The 25,073-nt window shown below is 44.7% G+C and overlaps 1 protein-coding gene across 5 annotated transcripts in view; it reads left to right on the top strand.

Moving 5' to 3' along the window:
• INSR (insulin receptor) overlaps positions 1–25,073 on the top strand; it is a 155,103-nt gene that overhangs the window by 93,637 nt on the left and 36,393 nt on the right. For all 5 annotated transcript variants that reach the window (XM_027844077.1, XM_027844078.1, XM_027844080.1 and 2 more), the window contains exons 3-7: positions 5,316–5,637; positions 12,777–12,922; positions 13,466–13,610; positions 16,686–16,900; positions 22,267–22,393. In XM_027844077.1, the coding sequence (XP_027699878.1) occupies positions 5,316–5,637; positions 12,777–12,922; positions 13,466–13,610; positions 16,686–16,900; positions 22,267–22,393 (955 nt within the window). The remainder of the gene's footprint in view (positions 1–5,315; positions 5,638–12,776; positions 12,923–13,465; positions 13,611–16,685; positions 16,901–22,266; positions 22,394–25,073) is intronic.

The raw sequence follows: 25,073 nt of genomic DNA on the forward strand, positions 1-25,073 counted from the left end.
CCACCATCTCTAAACAATGAGCAGACATATAAATCACCTAGACTGAGTGGTTTGGAGGAGATAGAAATAGAAAACTCGCCAAGATATCTCCATAGGGTAAAAGATGCCACACACTCAGGTCACTGATCTCCAGAGATTTCCTGTATGTTTCAACCAACTGTACACATGAACTGACATTGAAAATGTCCTCCCTGGGGCAGGGGTGGGGAAGGGGGGGAAGAGAAATCTAACAGACCTGAGGGTCGTCTTCTCCGGGTGGGCCAACAGAATCCTAAGGAGTCCCACTGGGAACTTGGGCAAATAGGCTAGGGTGTGTGGTCCAATAGACTTGTGGTCAGGTCTGGTTGTGATTCACTCTTGCCCCACTTCCTAGCTTGTGGCCACGGGCAGATCCCTTCTCTGAGCCCCCAGTTAGCTTCGTTTCACAGATCAGCATTTTAGTGTATGTCCTGACTCCGCCTCGTTGTTGTTGTGAGGACAAGACTTGGTAAAATCTTGGTAGAGCTGATAGGTAACCGGAGGGCTCAGTGCATAGAGCTGTACCTGGAAATCAGGAAGACCCGAGTTCAAGTTCAACCTCAGATACTTGCTGTTTGTGTGAGCCTGGGCAAGCTGTTTAAGCTATCTGCCTTAATTTCCTCATCTGTAAAATGGGGCTAAAAGTGGCACTACCTTACTTGTTAGGATAAAATGAGATATTTGTAAAGTGCTTTGCAAACCTTAAAGATTTATATAAATGCACACTATTATTATGCCATTATTGTTATTTATTATAAACCTTAAAATGCTGCTGAAATGGAAACTCTATTGCTGCTATTATACCCTATCTCCCTTAATCCTCTAAGCAGCCCTGGATGGGAGACATGGCAGAGGTTATTTTCCCATTTTAGAATTGAGGAAATCAAGGCCCTGGGACAGGAAACATTTTGTCTCCAGCCTTGCCCTGTAGGTAGTGAGTATCAGGTTAGGACCAGAACCCATTCTTCTTGACTCCCAGTCTGGAGCCCTGTCCACCCCAATCCCCAGCATACATCCAGGGCTTTTCTGGGAAGCAAACACCCAGACCCTTGATTTGCCAGCTGTCTTCATCAGGAAAGGCCTCCTTTTATGGAGGTCACTCTGGTTTATTGGGGGTTGAGTTTTCAATGATTCCTGGGCAGGCAGAGGGATTGGTGCAGCTAGGGGATGGGGTGGGGGCAGATATAATGTCTCTGAAAAGAAGGAGCTCCCTTAATTGGGAACAAGCATGGCCCTTTGAACCCTAGAAAGTCTGGGGCCATATGAAGGGACCAACCAAAGAGGAAAGCGTGGCTTCTCCTCAGTGCCTGAGAGCTTATACTATGTCACCAAAGAAAGTATGGGTTTTTTTTTCTCTCAGGGAAGATTCAGGCAGGCGTTTTGCATATGAGCAAACTTCTGGCTGGCCTGGAAGGCCCTAAAGAAGGGATGTTGTGGTAGGTGGGGAATGATAATAATATAGACCATGGAAAGAGTACTGACTCTGAAATTGGAGGACCTGGATTCAAATTCTGCCTCTGACTCTTATTTCTGTGTGAACTAGGGCTAGTTAGTTACTTAACCTCCCTGGGCCTCAGTTTCCTCATCTGTAAAATGAGGGAGTTAAACTAAATGACCTCTCACTTCCCTTCCAGCTTGAGGTCAATGATCTAACAGGCCCTGGATTTTACCTAGTGGCAGAACAGGAATTAATCCTACTCTGAGGAGAAAAGGATTTTATCTTCCTGTGACTGCGCCTTCCTTACTTTTACTTCCTTACTTACATCTCTTGCATTTGTTCCTTGGTCTGGTCTCCACCTTTGTTAAGCCTTCATCACCTCTTACTGGGACTATTATAGTGATTAATCAGTCTAGGCTGTCCCTTCTCTAATTCATCCTCTACACAGCTGCCCCGAAGCCCCAACTTCCTCTAGTAAAAGCCATCAGTGGCTCCCTATTGCTTCTATCATAATCGACAAAAATCATCATTTTGTTTTTAAAGCATTCCATAGTCTGGCTTCTATCTCCTGTTCATATTATCCCCCCTTATATACACACACATTCTATTCAATTTAGTCCATTTGGCCCGACATTTCATCTCTAGCCCTTGTGACTTTGCCACTATATCTTAAATGCATTCTCTCCTTGCCTCCAACTGGTAGGATGCCTAGCTTCCACCAAACATGGTCCAGACCACTTTCTACATAATCCTTTCCTGGTCCCTAACCCTCCCTACCCCACTCCAGGGTGGGATCATCCTATGAGATTACCTTATAATGCTCTGAATGTACTTTGCATTTGTTTTTGTCCACGGTGTTTTCCCTGATACAATGTTACACTCCTTGAAATCAGGGATTTTCATTTTGTCTTTGTATCCCCAGCACTTAGCATGGTGCCTGGCACATTGTAGTCGTTTAGTAAATGCTTGTTGAATTGAAAACACATAGGTGGGATGTATTGGACCCTTCCTGCTGAGTCTGGTCTTTGCACTAGCAAAGGAACAGGGGGTGGAGGAGGGGGGAGGGAGAGAGAGACAGAGAATACTTTCCTGTTGGAAAAACAGCCCGACTCTTGCACAATAAGGGGTTTTCATAATGTTTTCACTGCATGTTCTGTAACATGGAGACAGTCATCCAAAGCAGCCCTGGCAGTCTAGGTCTGAGGCAGATTTCATGCATCAACGGGTTTCTCCCTGTCTAGGACAGCAAATGTCTTGGGTACCAGTGATGATTACCGTTTTCCTTTGTGTTCAGTCTCTCTCTCTTCTGAAATAGTGGAGTTCCTGGAGAACTTTTAAATTTGAGCATCTCATCTGCACCAGGGATTGCTGCATATCTGGAACATAATGCATTCAGTAAATGAGAGCAGAATAGACACAAGCTTAAAAGTGGGAGACCTGGGTTCTAGTTCTCAGCTATGCAAATAACTTGCTATGTGATGTTGGACACAAGTCCAAGCTATCATGGTGCCTGATACATAGCAGTGCTTAATAAATGCCTCCTTTTTTTTTTTTTTTTTTTTTTTTTTGCTGTTGACAAATCCCTTCCCCTCTCTGACCTTGATCTGACAGGCAGCATGGTGGAGTGGATATGGCATTGGCTTTGGAGTCAGAAAATCTGGATTCGAATCCTGCCTCAGATCCTTACCAGCTGTGTGATTCTGGGCAAGTCACTTAACCTCTCTTAGCCTCAGTTTCTTCATCAGCAAATGGACATCATAATAGCACCTACCTCCCAGGGTTGTTGTAAGGATCAAATGAGATGATTATTTTTAAAGCACTTTGCAAACCTTCAAGCACCATATACATGCTAGCTCATAAAGATGAGGGGCTGCTGCTCTGACCTGAAGGAGAATGTCTCCACACAAAATTGGCAAGGCACTTGACCCACATTAGTTAGTTTGGGCTTTACTACAACTCTGCCAGATAAGTGCTATGGATATTAAAATATACCCATTTTATAGATGACAAAGCTAAGGCCTCACAGAGGTTAGGTCACCTAGCTAGTGTTGGAGGTGGGATAAGGATTCAGGTCTCCCTGACTCTGAGTCTTAATCATAATAGCTCTCATTTCTGGAGAGCTTTCAAACTCACAAAGGGCTTTTCTGACAACTGTATACCCATATGAAGGGAGTATTACAAGAGTTATTCTCCCCAACTTAAGGAAGGGGAAATTGAGGTCCAGATTGGTGGAGATTTGAACTTGATTCTCCCCTGACACGAGTTGAGCACTCTTTTCATAGTATCAGTAAGAAGCTGGATGAGAGATCCCTATCTGAAGTCAGAGTCAAGTGCAACCTGTCTCTCAGCCTAGCCCCAGATCCCACCCCTTGGAATCTGCTGCTGCTATTTTCATCCCCCACTGGCTCTGAGCAGCTTATATTTGGCTCCTTTCCCTCATCCCAGTATAGGAAGGCTTTTTGCTTTTGCTCAGATCTGTTGGAGCTGAAGCTTAAATGTAACAACCAACTACCATCCCTACCCAAATCCCAGAGACGGCCTTTTGAGCTCTACAGATGATGGGGTTGAGAGCTGGAAGGGACCTCAGATAGTGTCTAACCCAGTTGGCTCATTTTGTGGATGGGTAAACTGAGGCTCCAAGAGGTTATGTGACTTGCCCAAGGTAACACAGCTACTAATGAAGCTGCTTAGAAATAGGTGGTGGCACAGTGGATAGAGCATGAGGCCTGGAATTGGAAAGACCTGAATTCAAAGCCAGCCTCAGGCATATAGGAGCCATATGACCCTGGGCAAATCACTTTACCTCTGCCTGCCTCAGTTTCCTCAACTATAAAATGGGGGTCATAATAACACCTCCCTCTTAGGGTTGTTATGAGGATTAAATGAGGCAAATTTGTAAAAAAAAAAAAAAGTGTTTGGCACAGAGCCTGGCACGCAGTAAGTGCTCTATAAATGCTTATTCCGCCCTTGCCCTCCACCTAAGTGGCAGAATTTGAATCTAGGTCCTCTGCTTCTAGATCCATTGCTCTTTTCATCTACTCCACACATTTCCCCTCTAACTTCACTCATGGTTCATTAACTGTCACACCTTGAAATGGCTTTTAGAAATACTGTCAGAACCACCCCCCTCTGCTCCGCCCCCACCATCTTATTTTATAGACGGAAAAACTGAGGCAGAGGGAAAATGGCTTGCCCAAGGTCACAACACTAATTAATGGCAGGATGGGTGCTAGAACCCTTGCCATTGTGTTTTCTGTGGCTCTCTGCTTTCTTCTAAGACTAATCATCCCAGATGCCACTGGTTTACAATTTTGAATTAATCTTCCCCCTTGGATTCCAGTAAACTCAAAAAACGTTGATTATGCTCCTGCTATGTATTGGGCCTTGTACAGGATGCTGAGGAGAATACAAAAATAACGATTGTTCTACCCTCAAGAGGCTTACAATGTACTTGGGCCCTGGGTGGGAGTAAGGGGTAAAAGAAATGTACACAAATATGTAAGTATGATACAAGGTAGAGTGTAATGGGGGAAAAGAAGATCATTTTTGGCCGGAAGTGAGGACTCAGTGTCTGGTCTAGATGGAAAGGTATTTCTAGCTTCTGGAGGTTTTCCCATGGCTGATTATTCCTTGTTTAAAGCTAAGATTTTGTTTGGCATTTGGTTGCCTGTTCTTTGGTGCTATGTACTTGCCTCGGGGGTAGGTGCTGCGCAGAAACACACTTCTCTCATTCATGATTGGAAGAAGGTGGTGGGTGTTAGAAGCCACTGCGATCTACAACATGTTTGTGTCCTCACAGGGTGCTCTTTATGCCTCTCATGTGCTTCCTCACTGGGTGCTCTCTCTTTTTCTCTTCTAGTGTGTCCACCCTCATGTAAGTGGCAGGGCTGCACGGCGAGTGGACAGTGTTGCCACAGTGAATGTCTGGGTAACTGCTCTGAGCCCAACGACCCGGAGAAGTGTGTGGCCTGCCGAAATTTCTATCTGGATGGCAAGTGCGTGGAGTCATGTCCTCCAGACTATTACCACTTCCAGGACTGGAGATGTGTGAACTTCAGTGTCTGTCAGGAGCTTCACAACAAATGTAAAAACTCCCGGAAGCCCTCATGCCCCCAGTATGTCATCCACAACAACAAGTGTATCCCTGAGTGTCCCTCTGGCTACACCATGAACTCTACCAAGTAAGCACTAACCACATGGGGAGGTATGCATGCATGAGTTTGTGTGTTCTTGTATATCTGTGTTGAAATATTCATAGACCAACGTGAAAGAAAGGCAGCAGAGAGTAGAAAAAAGAATGCTGACCAGGGAGTCAGGAAGACCCGGGTTCATATCCCACGTCTACAGTTTACTATCTGTCTAATCTCAGGCTCTGTGGGTCTCATTTTCCTCATTTGCAAATGAGGGGGCTGGTCTAAAAGGTTTGTTCCAGCTCTGAACCCATGACTGTCAGAAACCAAACTCTTCTGTTTCCTAGTTTTGTGACCTTGGATAAGTCCCTTCCCCTCTCTGGGCCTTAATTTCCTCATCTGTGAAATGGAACATTTGGACTAAATGATTTCTAAAACCCCTTCCAGCTTTCAATCCTGATAGCACACATGATTCCTGTGGAAAAGGACTAACACCAGCATCGTTTGTCCTGGCTCAGACAGGCAGGTTACATTCCCTCAGGTACTGGCTAGCCAGGGTCCCTGGCAAGAGTAGAACAGTGGATTGGAGTCCTGAATACCAGTCCTAGTTGTACCTCTTACTACCTGCATCATCAGGAGCAAGTCGCTTAACCCTTCTGGGCCTCAGTTTCCCCCATTGTAAAATGAGGAGCTTGGACAAGATGATTTCTAATTTCTAATTCTTCTCTCTTGCAATCCTGTTGATGTAACTCTAGCCCTGGCTTCTAGAAAGCTTGAGAATTAGGCAACTTCTCAAGGCACCAGCAAGATAACCCATTTGTGTTCAGTTTTGTGCCTGGAAGATGATGCTACTCACATACAAAGGCTTCCATAGCCTGGGTCACACGTCAGCAGAGACCAGGGAAGGGAAATGGGGGCACCTTCTTACACCCTGCCTGCTCATGATACCTTGGGCCTTTTTCTCCAAAGTCATATCAAAGAAGAGGAATGTCAGTCCCCAAAACAACAAAACATCACTTTCATAGGCAGCTGGGCCTGTGCTTCCTGCGCCTGTCTGCATGCCCATCCTGTCCATCTCTGATAAATGTGTCTCTGCTCCAGGGCTCATCCTGAGGGACTGTATCCCTGAGAGAGAGGGGAGACCACTACCCCATCATTATTCATGGGACACACCTCTGCTCTTTGAAGGGCAGTGTAGCCAAGCCAGGCCACATTCAGGGCCACACTGCCATCTCCGTGAGAAACGTCCCAACTTTCTCACAGTGGGATCCTGCCCGGGGATGAGTCAGGCTCCCTAGCCGTGCTCTTGATTTGTGTTTGTTTATTCTTTGATTAGCTTCTTCAGGAGATTGGAACTGGCTTTTGTTATAGTCCATTTCCTGGTTGGTATTTTCTGTTGTGTTAAAAAGCACACCCAAAAGTCCCCCGGAGTATGAGGGAGCTCCTGATCTCATCAGAGCTTCCCCTTTCTGACCCATGAGCTCCAAGGGCCTGGTCTGCCTGGGGGCCAAAGTGGAAGGACGTGGTGGGAACTTTATTTTTCCTTTTTTTTTTTTTGTGCTAGGTACAGGCAAGGAGAGAGGAGAAGGGTGGAAGGGATTTAGGTCACATCTCCCCTAATGTAGGTTTACTGGCCACGTCATGTGATGGCTCTGAGAACAGTGTGTCTTGTTTTATTGCATTAAAAAAATGTTATCAGGTAACCTTGTTTTCCCAAAACATGTGCCTGCAAATCAACTTAGCTTAGCCTTCGGCAGCAGCTGCTTCCTGCCTACTTCAGACGATGGGGTATAGCAGGCAGTGTCTGCCTTCTCTCCTGTCTAGCATACCTTTGAAACCAAGAGCGGGATTCTTCATTTCCCCTTAGAGGCGGGCGTTGGTCTCCTACCCACTAATTAGCTTTTAATAGAAGGAGCATCAGTTTCATTATAAGTCAGGCTTGAGGAGTGAATGAATCATCATTGTCCCTTACAACATCTCAGAGTGTGGATTGCAGCCGCAAACCACCACAGCTGAAGATGGTTGGTGCTGTCCAGTGATTTCTGAAGGTTGGCAGATGAAGGGGCAGAAGTTTGTAAACTGGGAAGCCCTCAGGGCTGACTTGAGCTTCAGTGAGGATGGTGCTCTGGCTCATAGAATCACAGGATGGGAGATCTAGAAAGCTGCAAGGGATGTCTGAGATCTGTCCAATCCAACCCCTTCATTTTACCAATCAGAAAACTGAAGCCCAGAGAGGTTCAGTGAATGGCCCAGGTCATACAGGGAGAAAGTGCAGAGCTGGGATTTGAACTCACATTGTCTTACTCCAGATAAAATTTACTCTATTACCTCATAGCCAGTTCAGCAAATATGTATTACAGTATGTGTCAGGCACTGGGTTTGGTACTGAGGCTATAAAGACAAGAATGAAAACCGTCTCAGTCCTAGAAGAGATTTCATCCTAGGCGTGAGGGTCGCGTAGATGTGAAAAACTGTGGACCCAGATAAGTGAGTATAATATACAAAAAGAATCTGTATGTGCACATAAGTATATGTACTGATACACATGCATATGGGTCATATATGTACATATATACATTTATAAATGTATATATATACACATACAGAGTATGTGTGTGTATAAATGTATGAATATATAAAATATGTATAGAGTGAGAGACAGCACGGGGTTTGGATAGAGAAAATACTAGCTACCATTTATCTGGAGGCAGCTAGGTGGCACATTGGATAGAGGACTGGCTGGAGTCAGGAAGACTCATCTTCCGGAGTTCAAATCTGGCCTCAGACACTTCCTAGATGTGTGACCCTGGGCAAGTCATTTAACTACTGCCTGCCTCAGTTTCCTCATTTATAAAATAGGTATCATAAAAGCACTTACCTTGTGGGGCTATTCTGAGGATTAAGAGAGATAATATACTATGTAAAGCGCTTTGCAAACTTTAGAGCATTATAGAAACACTCACTATTGTTATCTGGCGATAGCTTATTTGACCACAGCATCCTATGAAGCAAAGAAAAATTCGGAACACTCTTGAGTCTGCTCTGGTCCCGTCTCACTTTTTCAGTGATAGTGATAGAGGGCCAGAAGAAATACAAAGATGGGAGAACCAAATATTTCCATTGCTGGCCCAGAGACCATTTTGACAGAATTAAGGGATAAGTTCTCATTATATCTGAACAATAGGAGGAAGCCTTTTCCAAAGGTTTGAAAAAATTCGTAGCACTTACTATAATGAAGAAGGGGGAGGAGGAGGAGAAGGAGAAATAATAATATGAATAACTACTGACTCATAGGCCTACTTTCCCAACTCTGCCAAACCTTTATCTGAAAGTGATCTATGCAGGCATCAAAGGCAACCTTGAAAGTATGAGGAGGGAACAGGCAAGGCTGTGGATGGTCAAAACAATATTCTACAACAGGACAGATTTTTAACCACAAGTGATTAAAAGGTCTAGAGGACACAAGATTCCACTGAGGTCATCGTTTGGCTTGATGTTTTAAAAAAAAAAAAAAGACAGGGGGGCAGCTAGGTGGCGCAGTGGATAGAGCACCGGCCCTCAAGTCAGGAGGACCTGAGTTCAAATCCAGCCTCAGACACTTGACATTTACTAGCTTGTGATCCTGGGCAAGTCAGTTAACCCCATTGCCTAGCCAAAAAAAAAGAGAGAGAGAGAGAGAAAAGAAAAACAAACAAACAAAAAGACATCTGATTTGGTCAGAGCTGTAAAGATCCTTCCCCTGGAAGGTGTCTCCCATTTTTATGGCAAAAATTATACGAGAATCCTTGGGAGATGTAACAATAGAGGTAAATATTCAGTGGCCCCCTTGATTGGTCATTTCAGGAGAGGCATGAAGCAGGGGGGATTGCTGCTGTCATGGAGGATATTTGGTGCAGAATCTTTTGTGGGGTGGAGCCCTTGGGCAGGCTGGTGAAGCCTAATTCTACTGTGGTTTCTTGCCTACATCCACAATGGAATGAAATGCTCAATTTCAGCTAGAGGTCAATGACAATAAAGACATAATTTTTTCCCAGGTAAGTTCATGGACCCCTTGAAATTTATCCAAGATCTGCAGGTTAAGAACTCCTGCTGTAGACAGTGAGGTTCCTAAGATGCTCTTGTTTGAGGCAGATGATACCATCCTGATGGCTGAAAGCCCAGAAATGTGCCAGAGTCTCCTAAATGGGGTCCATCATCACACCCCAAGAGTTGGTGTAACTTTCCAATTCTCCATCTATGATCCTCACAGAAACAAACAAGTGAATGAAAGTATCTTGTCCAAATGATGCTTTGTGGCTGGGTGACCAACCTAGAGCAAGCCTTTCCATTAATATATGTCTTTTGATTAGGGACTATACATGGTCTCAGAATTGAACAGGAAGAGGAAAGTAGAGGGATTTCCTTGGGGAAATTGCACTGTGTTTTTGGACTCCCAAGCTTCCACCTGAAACAATCACCTTTTTAATACTAATCATCTTCTATGATGCTGTATGTAGCTGTGGGTCATGGAAGGCCAGTCTCCAAAGAATTAAAGACACAGATCACCCCAAAGGTAGTAAGAGGGGCTGAGTTGGGGCGAATAGGCAGCAACATATCCACAAAGAATTACCAGGAATAACAGACACAAAGGACACTCTCAGAGACCAGCAAAGGAGGTGGGGGAGTCCTGTAGCAATAAAGATTGGGTGGGGGGAACTGGACAATCCACCTGCACCACTGGAATCCATACAATGTCAAGAGATCTGGGGGGAAAGAGAGATTTGGGGATGGACCCCCCTGGGAAGGCTGTACAGGGGAGGAACATGGACAAGAGTTGCCTAGGAGGGGATGTGAATGGACTGTGATCTTCATCGCTGAAAGAAGTGGCCCTAGCATCATTCGAGAGTCCCTCGCTCCACCTCTGACATCTTCTTTTTTAAGAACCCTCATAGCCCTGACATCCTTGGTTTAATCCCTTGTAATACTACCATCCTCCATTCTGTGGTTTCTCAAAGCTAGACATTCCCTGTTCTAAGGGCCCTCCCAGCTCTGCCATCCTGTGTTCTAAGGGGCCCCCCAGCTCTGATATCCTGTGTTCTAAGGGCCCTCCCCACTGTGACATTGTGTGTTCTAAGGTCCCCTACTTTGACATTCTATGTTTTGCGGGCCATCTTTGCACTAATGGTCTGTAATCCTGTTGTGGCTCATTTTTCATGATTATATCTAATATTGGTTACTTCCTGATGACAGCCAAGTAGGTTCTTTAATCTAATTAGTAATGTGTCCCAGAATCCTACAGTAGGACGATAACGTCTGGGAAGGTTTCCCATCAGTGAGGTGTAAATTCTCACTTATCTCCCTCATAGGATATCCCCTTTTTAATCCTTTCCCATACCACCACCTTCTTCTTGTCTGGGGCCCCTTAATCTTGAGGTTTGTCACTCTCTATCTTGGGGGATAGGTGGGGTGAGGTCCTTTTCTCTTCTGTGATGATATTCTGTGTGTGTGTGCATATGTGCATGTGTGTGCTATATATTTTGATTCAGACCTATGATAACATTGGGCAGCTAGGTGGTACAGTAGATGGTGTTGGACTTGGAGTCAGAAGACCTGAGTTTGAATCCTGCCTCAGTCCTTAGCTGTGTGACCCTGAAAAAGCCTCTTGACCTCTCTTAGCCTCAGTTTCTACATCTGCAAAATGGGGATAATAATAGCACCTACTTTCCAGAGTTGTAAGGACCAAATGAAATGACATATATAAATTGCTTTGCAAACCTTAAAGTATTATATAATGGTAATTGTTATTATTATCACTATTATCATCATCATCATTATCTTTGCAACAGGGTACTGCCAGTAAGGAAATTCCCTCTCCCAAGGCAGATCAGCAATTTCTGTGCAACTTCCAGTCTTAGAGAGTTGCCTGAAGGGGGAAGGGAAGAGAATAAGCATTTATTAAGGACCTACTGTGTGCCAGGCACTGTGCTAAGCACTTTACAATTGTTATCTCCTTTGATCTTCATAACAACTTTAAGAGGGAGATGCTAATGTTATCCCCATTTTACAGATGAGGAAATTGAGGCAAACAGAAGTTAAGTGACTCATCCATGGTCACACAGTTACTGAGTTATCTGTTTGGACTCAGGTTTTCCTGACTCCAGGTGCAGAGCTGTATCCACTACACCACCCAGCTGTTTCCAGTGAATCACTCTAAGAGGTGAAAGTACTTGCCCAGGGTCACTGAGTCAGTATATGTCAGAGGCAGCATGTGAACCTCGCCAGCTCTCTACCCACTTCTCCATATTGCCCATACATACAGCCTAGAAGTAACCCTGGGCTCTCAGAGGCTGGGCATCTTGAGAGAATGCCAGCTCTAGAAGGTTACCACATTGGAAAGGTCTTATGAAAGACTGGTGTCTTGTCATCTGAGGTCCAGCCCAGCTAAACTCAGAGAGTGAGGGCTGGCCACTAGAGGATTATGATGATGATGATGATGATGATGATAGCTAGCATTTGCATAGCATTTTAAGGTTTAAAAAACATTTCACATATGTCATCTTCTTGTAACACTGGGGGTAAGTTCTATTATTATCCCTATATTATATATGAGTAAACTGAGGCAGACAGAAATTAAGTGACTTGCTCAGGATCACATGGCCGGTAAACACCTGGGGCAGGATTTGAACTCAGGTCTTCCAGACTCCAGATGCAGAATAGGGACTATATGACTTTTTGTTGGATTCCTGTTCCACTACAGCGAGGGCTAGATGGTCTCTGAGGTGCCCTTCAAGGCAATATTCTGTGATTCTTTAAGAGAACAGACCGCTCCCCAAGTTTCGTATTTGTTCAGATACCCCAGATATCTTGTCATTAATATTGACAAGAGGCTGGTAGAGTTAGAGCTAGAAGTAACCTTTGATATACTCAGGCGGGATTTGAACCCATGTTGTCGGACTCCAGAATCGGCGCTTTTTCCGTTGAGTCACACTGCCTTCTTACTAGCTGTTGCCCCGGGTAACTAACTCACTCACTTAGAGCTGCGTCACCCCAGGTAAGTTTTTTCACCTTGGTAAGAAAGGCTCAGGCGGCAGGCTTCCGCCTTGCTGTGAAAGCCTCCTGTATCGTTTCGTTTCACTGACAGCCAGCTGGCCTGCATTCCCACAATGACTTGCTGTATACCACAGACCTGTTCTCTGTGTCTTGTCTCTTAGCCTGCATTGTTCTCCTTGCTCCGGTCCCTGTCCGAAGGTCTGTAACATCGAGGCTGACCGGACCATTGACTCCGTGCATGCTGCCCAGGCCCTTCGAGGGTGCACGGTCATCAACGGGAGCCTTGTCATCAACATCCGTGGTGGCAGTGAGTGTCTGGGGAACGGCTTGGGCACAGGACTTCTGTCCAAGCCGACATTAATTAGTGGCCAGCTCTATGTGGTGCTTATAAATAAGTGAAGGCGGGGGAGCCTGGGAGGTCCCTGTTGCTCCTGGGTGAGAAGAGTCTTGAAATCAGGACAGTGGCTCGCTTCTCTCTAGCATTAGACAATTGAGAAAGTGATTTCCATGATGCCAGCTGTGCACATCTTACCAGTTCAGCTGTTACTCCCATCCTGAGCACCAAAGGAGCTCCCCAAAGTCATCGGTCCAATGCCAAGTAGCAGAGCCAGGATTCCAAAGCCAGGGCTCTCCGTGGCACCTCACGCAATATCCTCCGGGTGACTGCTAGCTAATCTTCCAGCCATTCTGGCTGCCTCCTGGATATCTTCCAGCCAGACTGTTTAATATCACAGATAATGAGGAAATTAGAGCTGAGTAGAAATCATTTGTGTCAATATTCATAGAGAGAGGAAGGCTCAATGACTCGGACTTGTTGACGGTGTGTTCCCCCTTCTCCTCCCCCCTCCAGATAACATAGCAGCCGAGCTGGAAGCCAATCTGGGTTTAATTGAGGAGATCACGGGGTACCTTAAGATCCGTCGTTCCTACGCCTTAGTGTCCCTCTCCTTCTTCCGGAAGCTGCACCTCATTCGAGGAGAGACCCTGGAAATTGGGTAAGCCTGTCTTGGCGCCCTGAACTGTGGGCTTTTGAACAGAGCATTGGTTCTCTCTGTGTGTTTGGGGGCGGTAGGTATTCCCTTGAGGTTTTTAAGTAGGGGAGGGGTATCCTTTTGAAAGCTTCATTGACTGACTGAGGGAATGAACTTGAAGTAACTTAGATTGGAGTCTCCCAGAAGGTAGGGAACTCATGTTTTAATCATGTGTGTAAAGATAGACTCACAGGCCCACAAGTCACTCAGGCACAGACACATCTACAAGAATCATTTCAATTCAGTTAATTTTATTTCAGTTCAATTCAATTCAAGAAGCATTTGCGTAAAAAAAAAAAGAAAGAAAGAAAAAAGAAAAGAAACAGTACATTCCCTCAAGGAACATAATGATCTTAGGGGCAATAACATGTACACAGATAAGTCAAGATAAAATAAATGGGAAGTTCCGAAAATGGAAGGACCAAGGAAAGCCTCATGTAGTAGTTGACCTCTGGGCTGAGCCTTCAAGAGAGTGCCCCTCTGTGACCCTTCCAAAGATCCCGTGTCCCTTTTGTAGGCATGTGTGAAATATGGAGTCCTGGATCTCTGTATATGCACTCACATCTATACAGACACACCTCTAGTGCATTCAAAGTATATACATATATTGCTTTCCCGAGAGCAAACTTTCCACTTGTATAGATCCCAGTCAGTCTATAAATAAACACTTATTAAAGACGTACTATGTGCCGAGCACTGTGCTAAGTACTGGGAATACAAAGAAAAGCACAAGTATGGTCCCTACTCTTAAGACAGTCCTCACGGGTTTCTGTAGCTGAAAACAAAATCCATATATGGCAGCTAGGTTGGAGTTGGAGTCCGGAAAACCTGAGTTCAAATCCTGCTCCAGATACTTACAAGCTGTGTGATCCTGGGCAAGTCATTTAATTTCTGTCTGCCTCAGTTTGCTCATCTGTAATTTGGGGATAATAATAGAATTTACTCCCACAGTGTTGTTATGAGGAGATGAAATATGTGAAATGCTTTGCAAACCTCAAAATGCTAGCTATTATTATTATTAATTATCATCCCCTAGTGGCCAGCCCTAACTCTCTGAGCTTAGCCAGGCTGGACCTCAGATGACAAAACATTGAGTCCCTCATTAGGCCTATGTTCAAAGCCTTTCCAATGTGGTAACCTGCTAGAGCTGGCATCCTCTCATGGTGCCCAGCTCTGAGAGCCCAGGGTTACTTCTAGGCTATATGTGTGGGCAATATGGAGAAGTAGGTAGAGAGCTTGCAAGGGTTACTTGGGTTCACATGCTGCCTCTGACATATACTGACTCAGTGACCCTGGGCAAGTACTTTCACCTCTTAGGGTGATTCACTGGAAACAGCTGGGTGGTGTAGTGAATACAGCTCTGCACCTGGAGTCAGGAAAACCTGAGTCCAAACAGATACTCATTAACTGTGTGACCATGAGTGAGTCACTTAACCTCTGTCTTCCTCAGTTTCCTCATCTGTAAAATGGGGATAACATTAGCACCTCCTTCTTAGAGTTGTTATGAAGATCAAATAAGATAAGAATTGTAAAATGCTTAGCACAGTGCCTGGCACACAGTAGGCCCTTAATAAATGCTTATTCCCTTCCCTTCCCCCTTCAGGCAACTCTCTAAGACTGGAAGTTGCACAGAAATTGCTGATCTGCCTTGGGAGAGGGAATTTCCTCACTGGCAATACTTTGTTGCAAAGATGATGATGATGATGATAAATAATAGTGATAATAACAATTACCATTTTATAATACTTTAAGGTTTGCAAAGCACTTTATACATGTCATCTCATTTGGTCCTCACAACTCTGGGAAGTAGGTGCTATTATTATCCCCATTTTACATATAAAGAAACTGAGGCTGAGAGGTCAAAAGACTTGTTCAGGGTCAGACAGCTAAGTATAGAGGCAAGACTCAAACTCAGGTCTTCCTGATTCCAAGTCCAACACCATCTACTGCACCACCTATCTGCCCAGTGATATCATAGGTTGGAACCAAAATATACAGCACACATATGTACATGTATACAAATGTATACATATATACGTATATGTGTACATACATACTTATACACATAAATCATCCCCTGAGGTTCTCCCTAATGCATCATCTCAGTGAGGTTATCTTGGCTTCTCAATGGCTGTACCATAAGAATATCTCTCAAAGATCTCACCAGACTTGAACGGCTTTACGTACAAGACTGATGACACCCTATGTGTTGGCATTTGGGGAGTGTCTTAGTTAAGCTTGGTGAGGCTCATCACTAGGGCTGACGAAGCCCCAGGGCCTCTCAAAGACCATCCAACAAGTTATCAGGGGCCGTGATGAGCTCGAGAGAGGGAGAAACCCCACGGACAAACAGAGGTCCTTGAAATGGATGCATCAATTTTGGAACTCAGATCCAAAAATGTTTTTTAAAAATTAATAATTATTTTTTTAAATGGGTGTCATATTGCTTATCTTCCCAGTGGGTGGGAGGAAGGCTGGAGAGAGGGAGAAAATTTAGAATTCAAAAATTTTTTTAAAATGTTAGGAATGGAGCAGCTAGGTGGCACAGTGGATAGATCACTGGCCCTGGAGTCAGGAGGAGCTGAATTCAAATCCAGCCTCAGACACTTGACACTTAACTAGCTGTGTGACCTTCGGCTAGTCACTTAGCCCCATTGCTTAGCCCCGCCCCCCCAAAAGTTAAGAATAAATAAATAAGTTAAAAGAAATGTGCACATCAAGCATGCCCTTGTCCTGAGCCAAAGTTCCTGGTTCAGTCCATTGGCAAGCATTTCAATGCCTATTATGTGCCAGGCACCATGATAGGCATCAAAGATACAAACACAAAAATGAAGTGGTTCTTGCCTTCAGGGAGCTTATATTTTATCACAGTCAGACCTGAATTTTAGGAAACCCAGTCTGGCAGTTGTTCAGAAGATGCAGGGGAGGGTGATGAGATTTGAGGCAGGGAGACCTGTTAGAAGCCTGTGGAAGTCATTTAGGCAGGAGGTGAGGAGGTCCCGAGTTTCCTCCCACCTTTCCTTGTGTTCCCCTCCACAGGAACTACTCCTTCTATGCCCTGGACAATCAGAACCTGAGGCAGCTGTGGGACTGGAGCAAACACAACCTCACCATCGCCACGGGGAAGCTGTTCTTCCACTATAACCCCAAACTCTGCCTGTCCGAAATCCACAAGATGGAAGAAGTTTCCGGCACAAAGGGCCGGCAGGAGAGGAATGACATTGCGTTGAAGACCAACGGTGACCAAGCTTCTTGTACGTAAGACTTGGTTTGGGATGGCCTCCGTGGCGGGGTGGAGGGTGGAGCCCACCTATCCAGGAACTATCCAAAGATGGCTAGTAGCATGGTGGATACTGTACTAGGTTGGGATCAGGAGAGATCTGGGTTCAAATCTCACCTCTGACATTTACTGGCCTTGGGAAACTCATTTACCTTCCCCAAACCTCAATTTGCTCCTCTGCAGAATGGGGGTATTATCTGCCCTTCTTCTACCACAAAGTTACTCCTTGGCTCAAATGAGATCCTGCAGATCCATGCAGGGGGGCATGCCAATATCAGTTGTTAATTACAAGGAATAATAAAAGGATGACATGGGGCTTGGGGGAGTGAGGATGCTGCCCTCATCCCTGAAGGGGGAGGCTGTTCCCGATTAGCCTACTTTCAGTTCCATATTATGAGCCATGATGGCAGTGACCGTCATGGTGGATGAGGAGGAAGTGGGTGAGGAACCAGGGCGGGGAGTCTTGGCATTGGCTTCTTAAGACATTCTTAGTGAGGTAAAGTCTGTCTTTTACTCAGCAAGTAATTACTCAGATCTTACTATGTGCCAGGTACTGGGCTAAGTGCCAGGGATACAAAGAAAGGAGAAACCACCATCCCTGCCCTCAAGGAGCTTACACTCCAGTGGGGGAGACAACATGAAAATGACTATGAACATACAAGATATATGCAGAGTAGATGGGAGGCACTAAGTGGTGGGAGGCTGGGGGGAGGCCAGGTACAGGGAAGGCCTCCTGTAGGAGGTGAGATTTAAGTCTTGAAGGAAGTCGTGGAAGCCAGGAAGGGGAGGTGAGAAAGCAGAGCATTTCAAGCATGGGAGACAGCCAATACAGACACAGAGTCAAGAGATGGTATATTGTGGTTGAATCATTTCTCCCTTCCTGAGCCTCAGTTTTCTCATCTGCAAATTGGGAATAATGTTACTTGCACTGACTCCCTCATAGGGAAGAGAATAAATATTTATATAGTACCAGACACTGTGCTAAACACTTTGCAAATATTACTTCATTTTATCCTCACAACCACCATGCGAAGTAGATGCTATTAAGTGTCTGAAGCTGGATTTGAACTTGCATTTTTCTGATACCAAGCCTGGAGCTCTCTCTGCTGCCTGATCAGTGCCCGCTCTACAATTTGTAGTCTTACTGAATCACCTGGAGGGCTGGGAATTAAAGCAATTCCCCAGTCACACAGCCATTCTGTTTTGTTTCTTTTTGTTTTTGGTGAGGCAATGGGGTTAAGTGACTTGCCCAGGGTCACACAGCTAGTAAGTGTTATGTGTCTGAGGCCAGATTTGAACTCAGGTCCTCGACTCTAGAGCTGGTGCTGTATCCACTGCATCACCTAGCTGCCCCCTACACAGCCGTCCTGTCCGAGGCAGGATTTATACCAAGAGCCTCCTAACTCTGAGGTCTACCCCCTATTTACCAAGCCACGCCTCTCAGATATAAAATACATATATCCAAAACGGGGTGGAACAGGGAGAACTCAGACAGCTGCGGCAATCCTGGAAAGCTTCCTGCAGAAGGCAGCAGCATCTGGGCCAGAGCTGGGGATGTCGAGAGGCAGACTGGAGTAGGCAGAGCGGTGGGAGGGGGAGAGTGGCATGTTTGGGACGCAGGAAGGAAGCCAGTTTGGCTGAAACACAGAGTGCATTGGGGGAATCATGTGAAGTAAGTTCTGGAAGCCAGGCTGCTGCAAGATTGTGAGGGTCTTGAAATGCCAAGCAGATGTGAAATGATTAAGGATTAAACTTGCCCCCCAAGACGAGATGGGAGAAGATGCCTTCCTCTACTTTCTGTAGAGGCGGGGAACCCTGGCTATGAAGCACTGTATACTTTTATAGTTAGTTTTGCTGAAATTATTCTTTCTTTCTCTTTTTTTCCTTCTTTATTATAAGGGATGGACCTCTGGGAGGGGGCAGGAGATGGATACAGTGGGAAATGTAGGTGACATAAAGACAGATGATATGAGTCAAATAAAAGTGCCAAATATTTTCTCTGAGAGGCAGTACAGAGCACTGGAAGCTTCCTGAGTCAATGATTGACCTGGCAGCTGAGAGCTTGGTCCTCTAATGAATGGTGTGGCAGAAATACCCCAACCCTGCTGCTCCTTGGGCTTCCCTTTCTCATTGCCTCAGCTGCTAGGGAAGCTAGCAGACTTAGCTTCAGAGTTGGGTCTCCAAGGCTGCTGAGGGAATGATGCAACCCTGGGCAGAATTTCCTCTTCAAGTGGGGCCCACTTGTTGGTGTTTAAAGACACCACCAGCCAGGGCCTCTTACTTATTATTAGGAAGTCTTGTTGGGGGGAGTGTTAGGAGTCTTGCTGTTTGTTTGACACTAGCTTACCTGGAGTGTTAAGTAAACAGAAGGAGCAGGGCTCCTCAGAGTCTCAGAATGGAGACGTGCTCTCCCATTCTCCCCCTCCATGGGGCCTTGCTTGTAATAGATGTTCCATTTTGAGGTGGGGGAAGGGGGAGTGTATGAAGGAGTGGGTAACCGAGTGAAAGGGGGAAGGGATGAATGAGGAAGTAGATGGGTAAGTGAGAGAGTGGGCAAGAGGGATGGAGAGGGGCATGAGCGATTGTGAAGGTGGTGATCCAGGGAAAGGAATGAGTCAATTTCCAGTAATAGCTAATATTTATACAGCACTTTAGGGCTTGCTAAGCCCTTTTACAAATATTATCTCATTTAATCCTCACTACAATCCTGGGAAAGTAGGTGCTATTATTATCCCCATTTTACAGAGTAGAAAACTGAGTTGGATAATGGTTAAGTGACTTGCCCAGGATCACACAGGCCCAATTTGAACACAGATTTTCCTGACTTCTAGTCCGGTACTTTATCCACTGTGTCAAATAGGTACCTCTCCAGAGAGAATCCATCCTTTTTTGGAGGGAGCTGAATGTGGGCTGACTGCCTCTTGTTCTCGACCTTGGCTGCTGTGTCCGGGGGAGGGTATTTGTTCTGGCAGATGCTGATGCAACTCTATATGGGAAGCAGGTAGTGGGTGTGAGGATGACTGGGAATAGGAGAGTACAGTGGGAGACTAGAAAAATCTCCACTCCAACCTCCAAAGGTCAGAAAGCATCAGAGTGCCCTGGATGATCTGGGGAAAGGACTGCCAGTGAGGCTGGACATTTTCTGCCTCTCAGTTGAGAAATTAAAAATACTACTATTACTACTACTACTACTACTGCTACTACTACTACTACCACTACTACTACTACCACTACCACTACTACTACTGCTACTACCACCAGACATTTACTTAACACTTTAAAATTTGTCCAGGGCTTTACTTACCTGTCTCATTTGATTCTCCCAGCAACCCTGGTAGGCAGATGCTTCAGGCCTTATTTTGCCCTTTTTATAGATGTGGAAACTGAGGCAGAGAGAGTTTGGCAGCTGAGTTGAGGGTAGACTAGAGTGGGAAGAGACTTGAGACAGACAGGGAGAGCAGATCTACACCAGGGTGACAGCTGTGAGTGAGTGGGGAAAAGGGGACATAAAGGAGAGGTGTTAAGAAGGGAAAGAGACAGAACTGGCTGAATGATTGGATACATGGGGTGAGTGCAAGTGAGGAATCAAGGATGAAACTGAGGGAGGGAGGTAGAAAGGAAGGAAGGAAAGACAGAAGGAAGAAAAGGAAGAAAAGAAAGAAGAAAGCAAGGAAACAAGTCTGCTATGTGCCAGGCATTGCACTTTAGAATTAATAATAATAGCTAAAATTTACTACATTCCGGGCACCATGTAAATACCTTATGATTATTATCTCATTTGACCTTCACAACAACCCTGGGAAGTAGGTGCTGTTATTATCCCCATTTTACAGATGAGGAAACTGAGGCAGATAGGGGTGAAGTGACTTGCCCAGGCTAACATAGTAAGTGTCTGAGGCTGAATTTGAACTCAGGTTGGCTTGACTCCCCAGCTCTGGGCTCTAGCCACTGTGCCATCTAACTGGGTGACTGGGAAGATGGCAGAGCCCTCAATACTAAATGGGTTTAACATGTTTGAAGCAGGTCCTCGTGGGAGGCAGAAAACACATTTTCACACTCTCGTGGACACAGGTTTGCATCATGGTGTCTGCTAAGTCACAGGCTGAAGGATTAGGGCTGACAATGTAGTGGTCGCTATGATAATCTTCTCCTATCTGCCACCCACATCTTCCTAGAGATGGTTTCAGTGAAGAGCTCACATCCGTGAAGGGGCTGGACTCCAGCCCCTGAGGACCCTTTGGTCTCTGCATCTGGGATCCTGTGATCTGACACTTTCAGTTACAAAAACCCAGTGATTTTTGTCCCCCTGCACAATAGTCTGCAAAACATGAAACACAAAAGAGCAGGAGGGGGCTGGTGATTTATCCTAGGACTGGGCTGGTCTGAACTCCTTCCCTTGCATTGGAATGCTGCCCAGTCTTCAGCAGCTGGGCCACCTGGGGCACTTAAGACCTCTTGGCCTCCATTTCTTCATGTGTGAAATATGGGGTTTGGACTCAGTGACTTCTAAAGTCCTTTCCACCTCTAAACTGATGGTTCTAGGAATATGAGCTGGAAACAGTAATAAATAGCTAGCATTTCTAGAATGCTTTAAAGTTTATCAAGTGCTTTACAAATATTATCTCAGTTTATCATCACAACAACCCAAGTGGTAGGTGCTGTTATTATCCCCATTTTATAGAAGAGAAAACTGAGGCAGACAGATTAAATGACTTGCCCAGAGTCATATAGCTAGTAAGTGTCTGATGCCAAATTTGAATTCAAATTGTCCTGACTCTAGGTCCAGTGCTCTATCCACTGTGCCATCTAGCTGCCTAATTAATATTAAATTATTATTATGCTAATATTAATCATATTAATTTAATATTGCTATTAACAGTAATAATTAACATCCCATCAAATATTAAAATAACAGTTATGATAATAAATATTCCATAAAATACAAGGTATGAATAATAATAATTAATAATTGGTTAATTGGTTGGTGATTATTTCCATTTCTATAGTGTGTAAAAAAAAGTGATGTTTTTATGCATAGCAAATACCTAATAAATGTTTGTTGTATTGAATTGGAAATTACTATCCCATGAAATGGGTAACAAAATTCTTATTATATTCATTTTTCTGGTGGGGAAACTGAGACTCCCAGGTAAGTGACTGCCCCAGAGTCACATAGCTAGGCAACATTGGACCTAGGATTTGAGCTCAGGTGTCCTCACCCCATGCTATCTCTATGATTTCAGGGGGTCACCACTTTCCACAGACACTCAGGGACAGGGTGGTTTCCAGAACCCCCAGGTTTTTCTGCTAATACTCTTTTTTGTACCTGTATTTCCCCAGGTGAAAATGAGCTACTCAGGTTTTCTTCCATCAGAACCTCTCATGACAAGATCTTACTGAGATGGGAGCCTTATTGGCCTCCTGATTTCCGAGATCTGTTGGGATTCATGCTGTTCTACAAAGAAGCGTGAGTAGAAACATGGAGCTGGGAAACCATGAGGAAGCCAAGGGAAACAATTGAAGGATGCCTGCTATTCCCCCGACTCCCCAAACTCGCTCTTCAAGTGACTATTGTCTCAACTTATTCCCTAATTAAGTGAAAAATAGGAGAAAGACAAGCGTGTAGCCATCTGTCCCATATTTGTTAATTAGTCTTCTGATCTTGGCTTTTTGGATTACAATGTGAATTCCTTTTCTTCCCATCGATTCATATAAATCCTCCCATATTACTCCAACTTCTTCACATTCATCATTTCTAAGAATGAAGTATCTATTAAGCGCCTACCGTGTGCCAAGTTCTATGCTAAGTTCTGGGATGGTTGGTTGTTGTCCTTGGTTCTCGAAGAGGACCAAAATTACATCACTGTGCTAGAGACAAATTCCGGTATGTCTGTCTATGGCTGATCAGACCAATGTGAGCTCAGAATGTTCTACCACAGGTTGGGCACAAATAGTCCATGGGAGCATTTGAGATGGATTCTATGAATTTGAGCATTTCATGTTTCTTTTGAGCTACTTCAATTCTGCTTTGCTCATAGAACACAGCACCTTCTCTGATGTGGGCATGCCATGCTGGGCAGTCCTGTGCCTGTGTCTCCTATGTCACACAATCATTTCCAAAATTCTTAAGAGAGACCTTGAGAGTATCCTTGTATCGTTTCTTCTTACTGCCATGTGAATGCTTGCCCTGTGTGAGTTCTACGTAAAATAGTCTTTTTGGCAAGTGTACATTTATATTCAGACAACGTGGCCAGCCCATTGGAGTTCTGGGGATAAAAATCCAAAAGCAGAGGCAGTCCCTACCTCCAGGGAACCACCAATCTAATAAGGAGAGATGGCATATAGAGAGAAGTGATGGCCAGGAAATTGGTATTTTGGTCCAGAAAGTTCCCAAGATGGTGAGTGGAGACATAGTTGAGTAGATGGTTGCACCTTTTCCAGAAACAAGGGGCAGAATGGATGTGATCATGGTTCCTGATTTGGAGGACAGGGTTGGGGAACCCTGGGGAACCCTGGTGTCATTTGGGGAAATGACCTGGTGTGGAATCCCGAGTCTCTGGTCTGGGACACAAGGTGTTTGTTGAGCTTGTTGAAAAGATGGCTGAGGAATAAGGAGTGATGTCAAACATGGCTGAGGCCAGAGAGGCAGTAGGGTCCTGGGGCAGAAGCTCCAGAGATGAAAGAGTTAAAATCTCCAGGACACAGAGGAACCTCTCTAGGTCAGGAGGCAGGGTGGCTATTGAAGGCTGGCTGTGAGCTTTCTTCTGGTGCAATAATATATACACAGCAGGGTTCTTTCAGCCATTCCCCAATCAGTGGGCATCCATCCACTTTGTTTCCACATTTTTGCAACCACAAAAAGTACTGCTCTGAATATTGTGGTAAATATGGGACTTTTTTTTCCTGTCCTTCATTCCTTTTGAGTATTGACAAATTCTTATAGAAATCCAAATTGTTTTTCAAAGCAATTGGCTCATTTCACAGCTCCACCAACTGTGTTAATGTGTCTGTCTTTTCCCAGCCCTTCCGACATTGACTATTTCCCAAATTCCCTTACAGTCTTGAAATTTAAACTCCATCATAGGCTCCTGATTCAAAGATATGAAATCTTTGTGGGAGGAAGGGAACATGGGGATTTTGGAATCCCTCTTTAGTTCAAAAGTGAGTTGCTGGCCTTTTCCCTATCTAGCAATGGTTTATCTCTGGGGTTTGAATGGTTTGAATGGATTGATGATATTCAGTTGTTTCAGTCACGTCCAACTCTTTGTGACCTCATTTGGGGTTTTCTTGGCAGAGATACTGGAGTGGTTTGCTGTTTCCTTCTCCAGCTCATTTTACAGTTGAGGAAACTGAGGCAAACAAAATTAATTGACAGATCCAGGAGCACACTGCTAGTAAGTGTCTAAGGCCAGATTTGAACTCAGGAAGATGACTCTTCCTGACTCAAGGCCTGGCAGTCTATCCACTGTGATAACTAGCTGCCCTAGTTTGAATGAATTAGGCCTTTTTGAGGAAGCAGCCTAGCATAAGGTAAAGAGTGCTAGAATTCCAGAGACTTGAATTCTGATCCTGACACTGCCGAGACTCGATTTTCTCATCTGTAAAGTGGAAATAATAATAACTGTGCTTTCTACCTCAATTACAATTTTGCTTTGTTTAAAAAATAATTTTTTAAAGTAATTTTGCTTCTCTGCCCAAGAAAATGATTTTTGTACAATAAAGGACAGAACAAAGTGAATAATAGGTCACTGAAATCCCAGATAAGTAGACAAGAGAGTAAGGGATCACCTAGTTAATGGTGTAGAGTACTGAGGCTGGAGTCAAGAAGACCTGAGTTCAAATCCAGCCTCAGACACTTACTAGCAGTGTGACCCTGGATAAGTCACCTGACTTCATCAGCTTTTGTTTCCTCAACTATAAAATGGGAATAATAATAGCACCTACCTCCCAGGATTGTAATGAGGATAAAATGAAACAATTTGTAATGCACTTGACAAACCTTCAATTGTTACATCAATGTTTATTATTAATTTGTTGCCCTCAGTGAGTTCAACTCAATGTAGCCACGTAAGCTGGCGGATGTGATTGCAAGATGGCAAATGTGATCTTTGCAAGATCATGCAGAACGGGATGAGGTGTTGCAGGAC

The sequence above is a fragment of the Vombatus ursinus genome, unplaced genomic scaffold (genome assembly GCF_900497805.2).
Source record: "Vombatus ursinus unplaced genomic scaffold, bare-nosed wombat genome assembly UNPS02014935.1, whole genome shotgun sequence".
Taxonomy (NCBI): Eukaryota; Metazoa; Chordata; class Mammalia; order Diprotodontia; family Vombatidae; genus Vombatus; species Vombatus ursinus.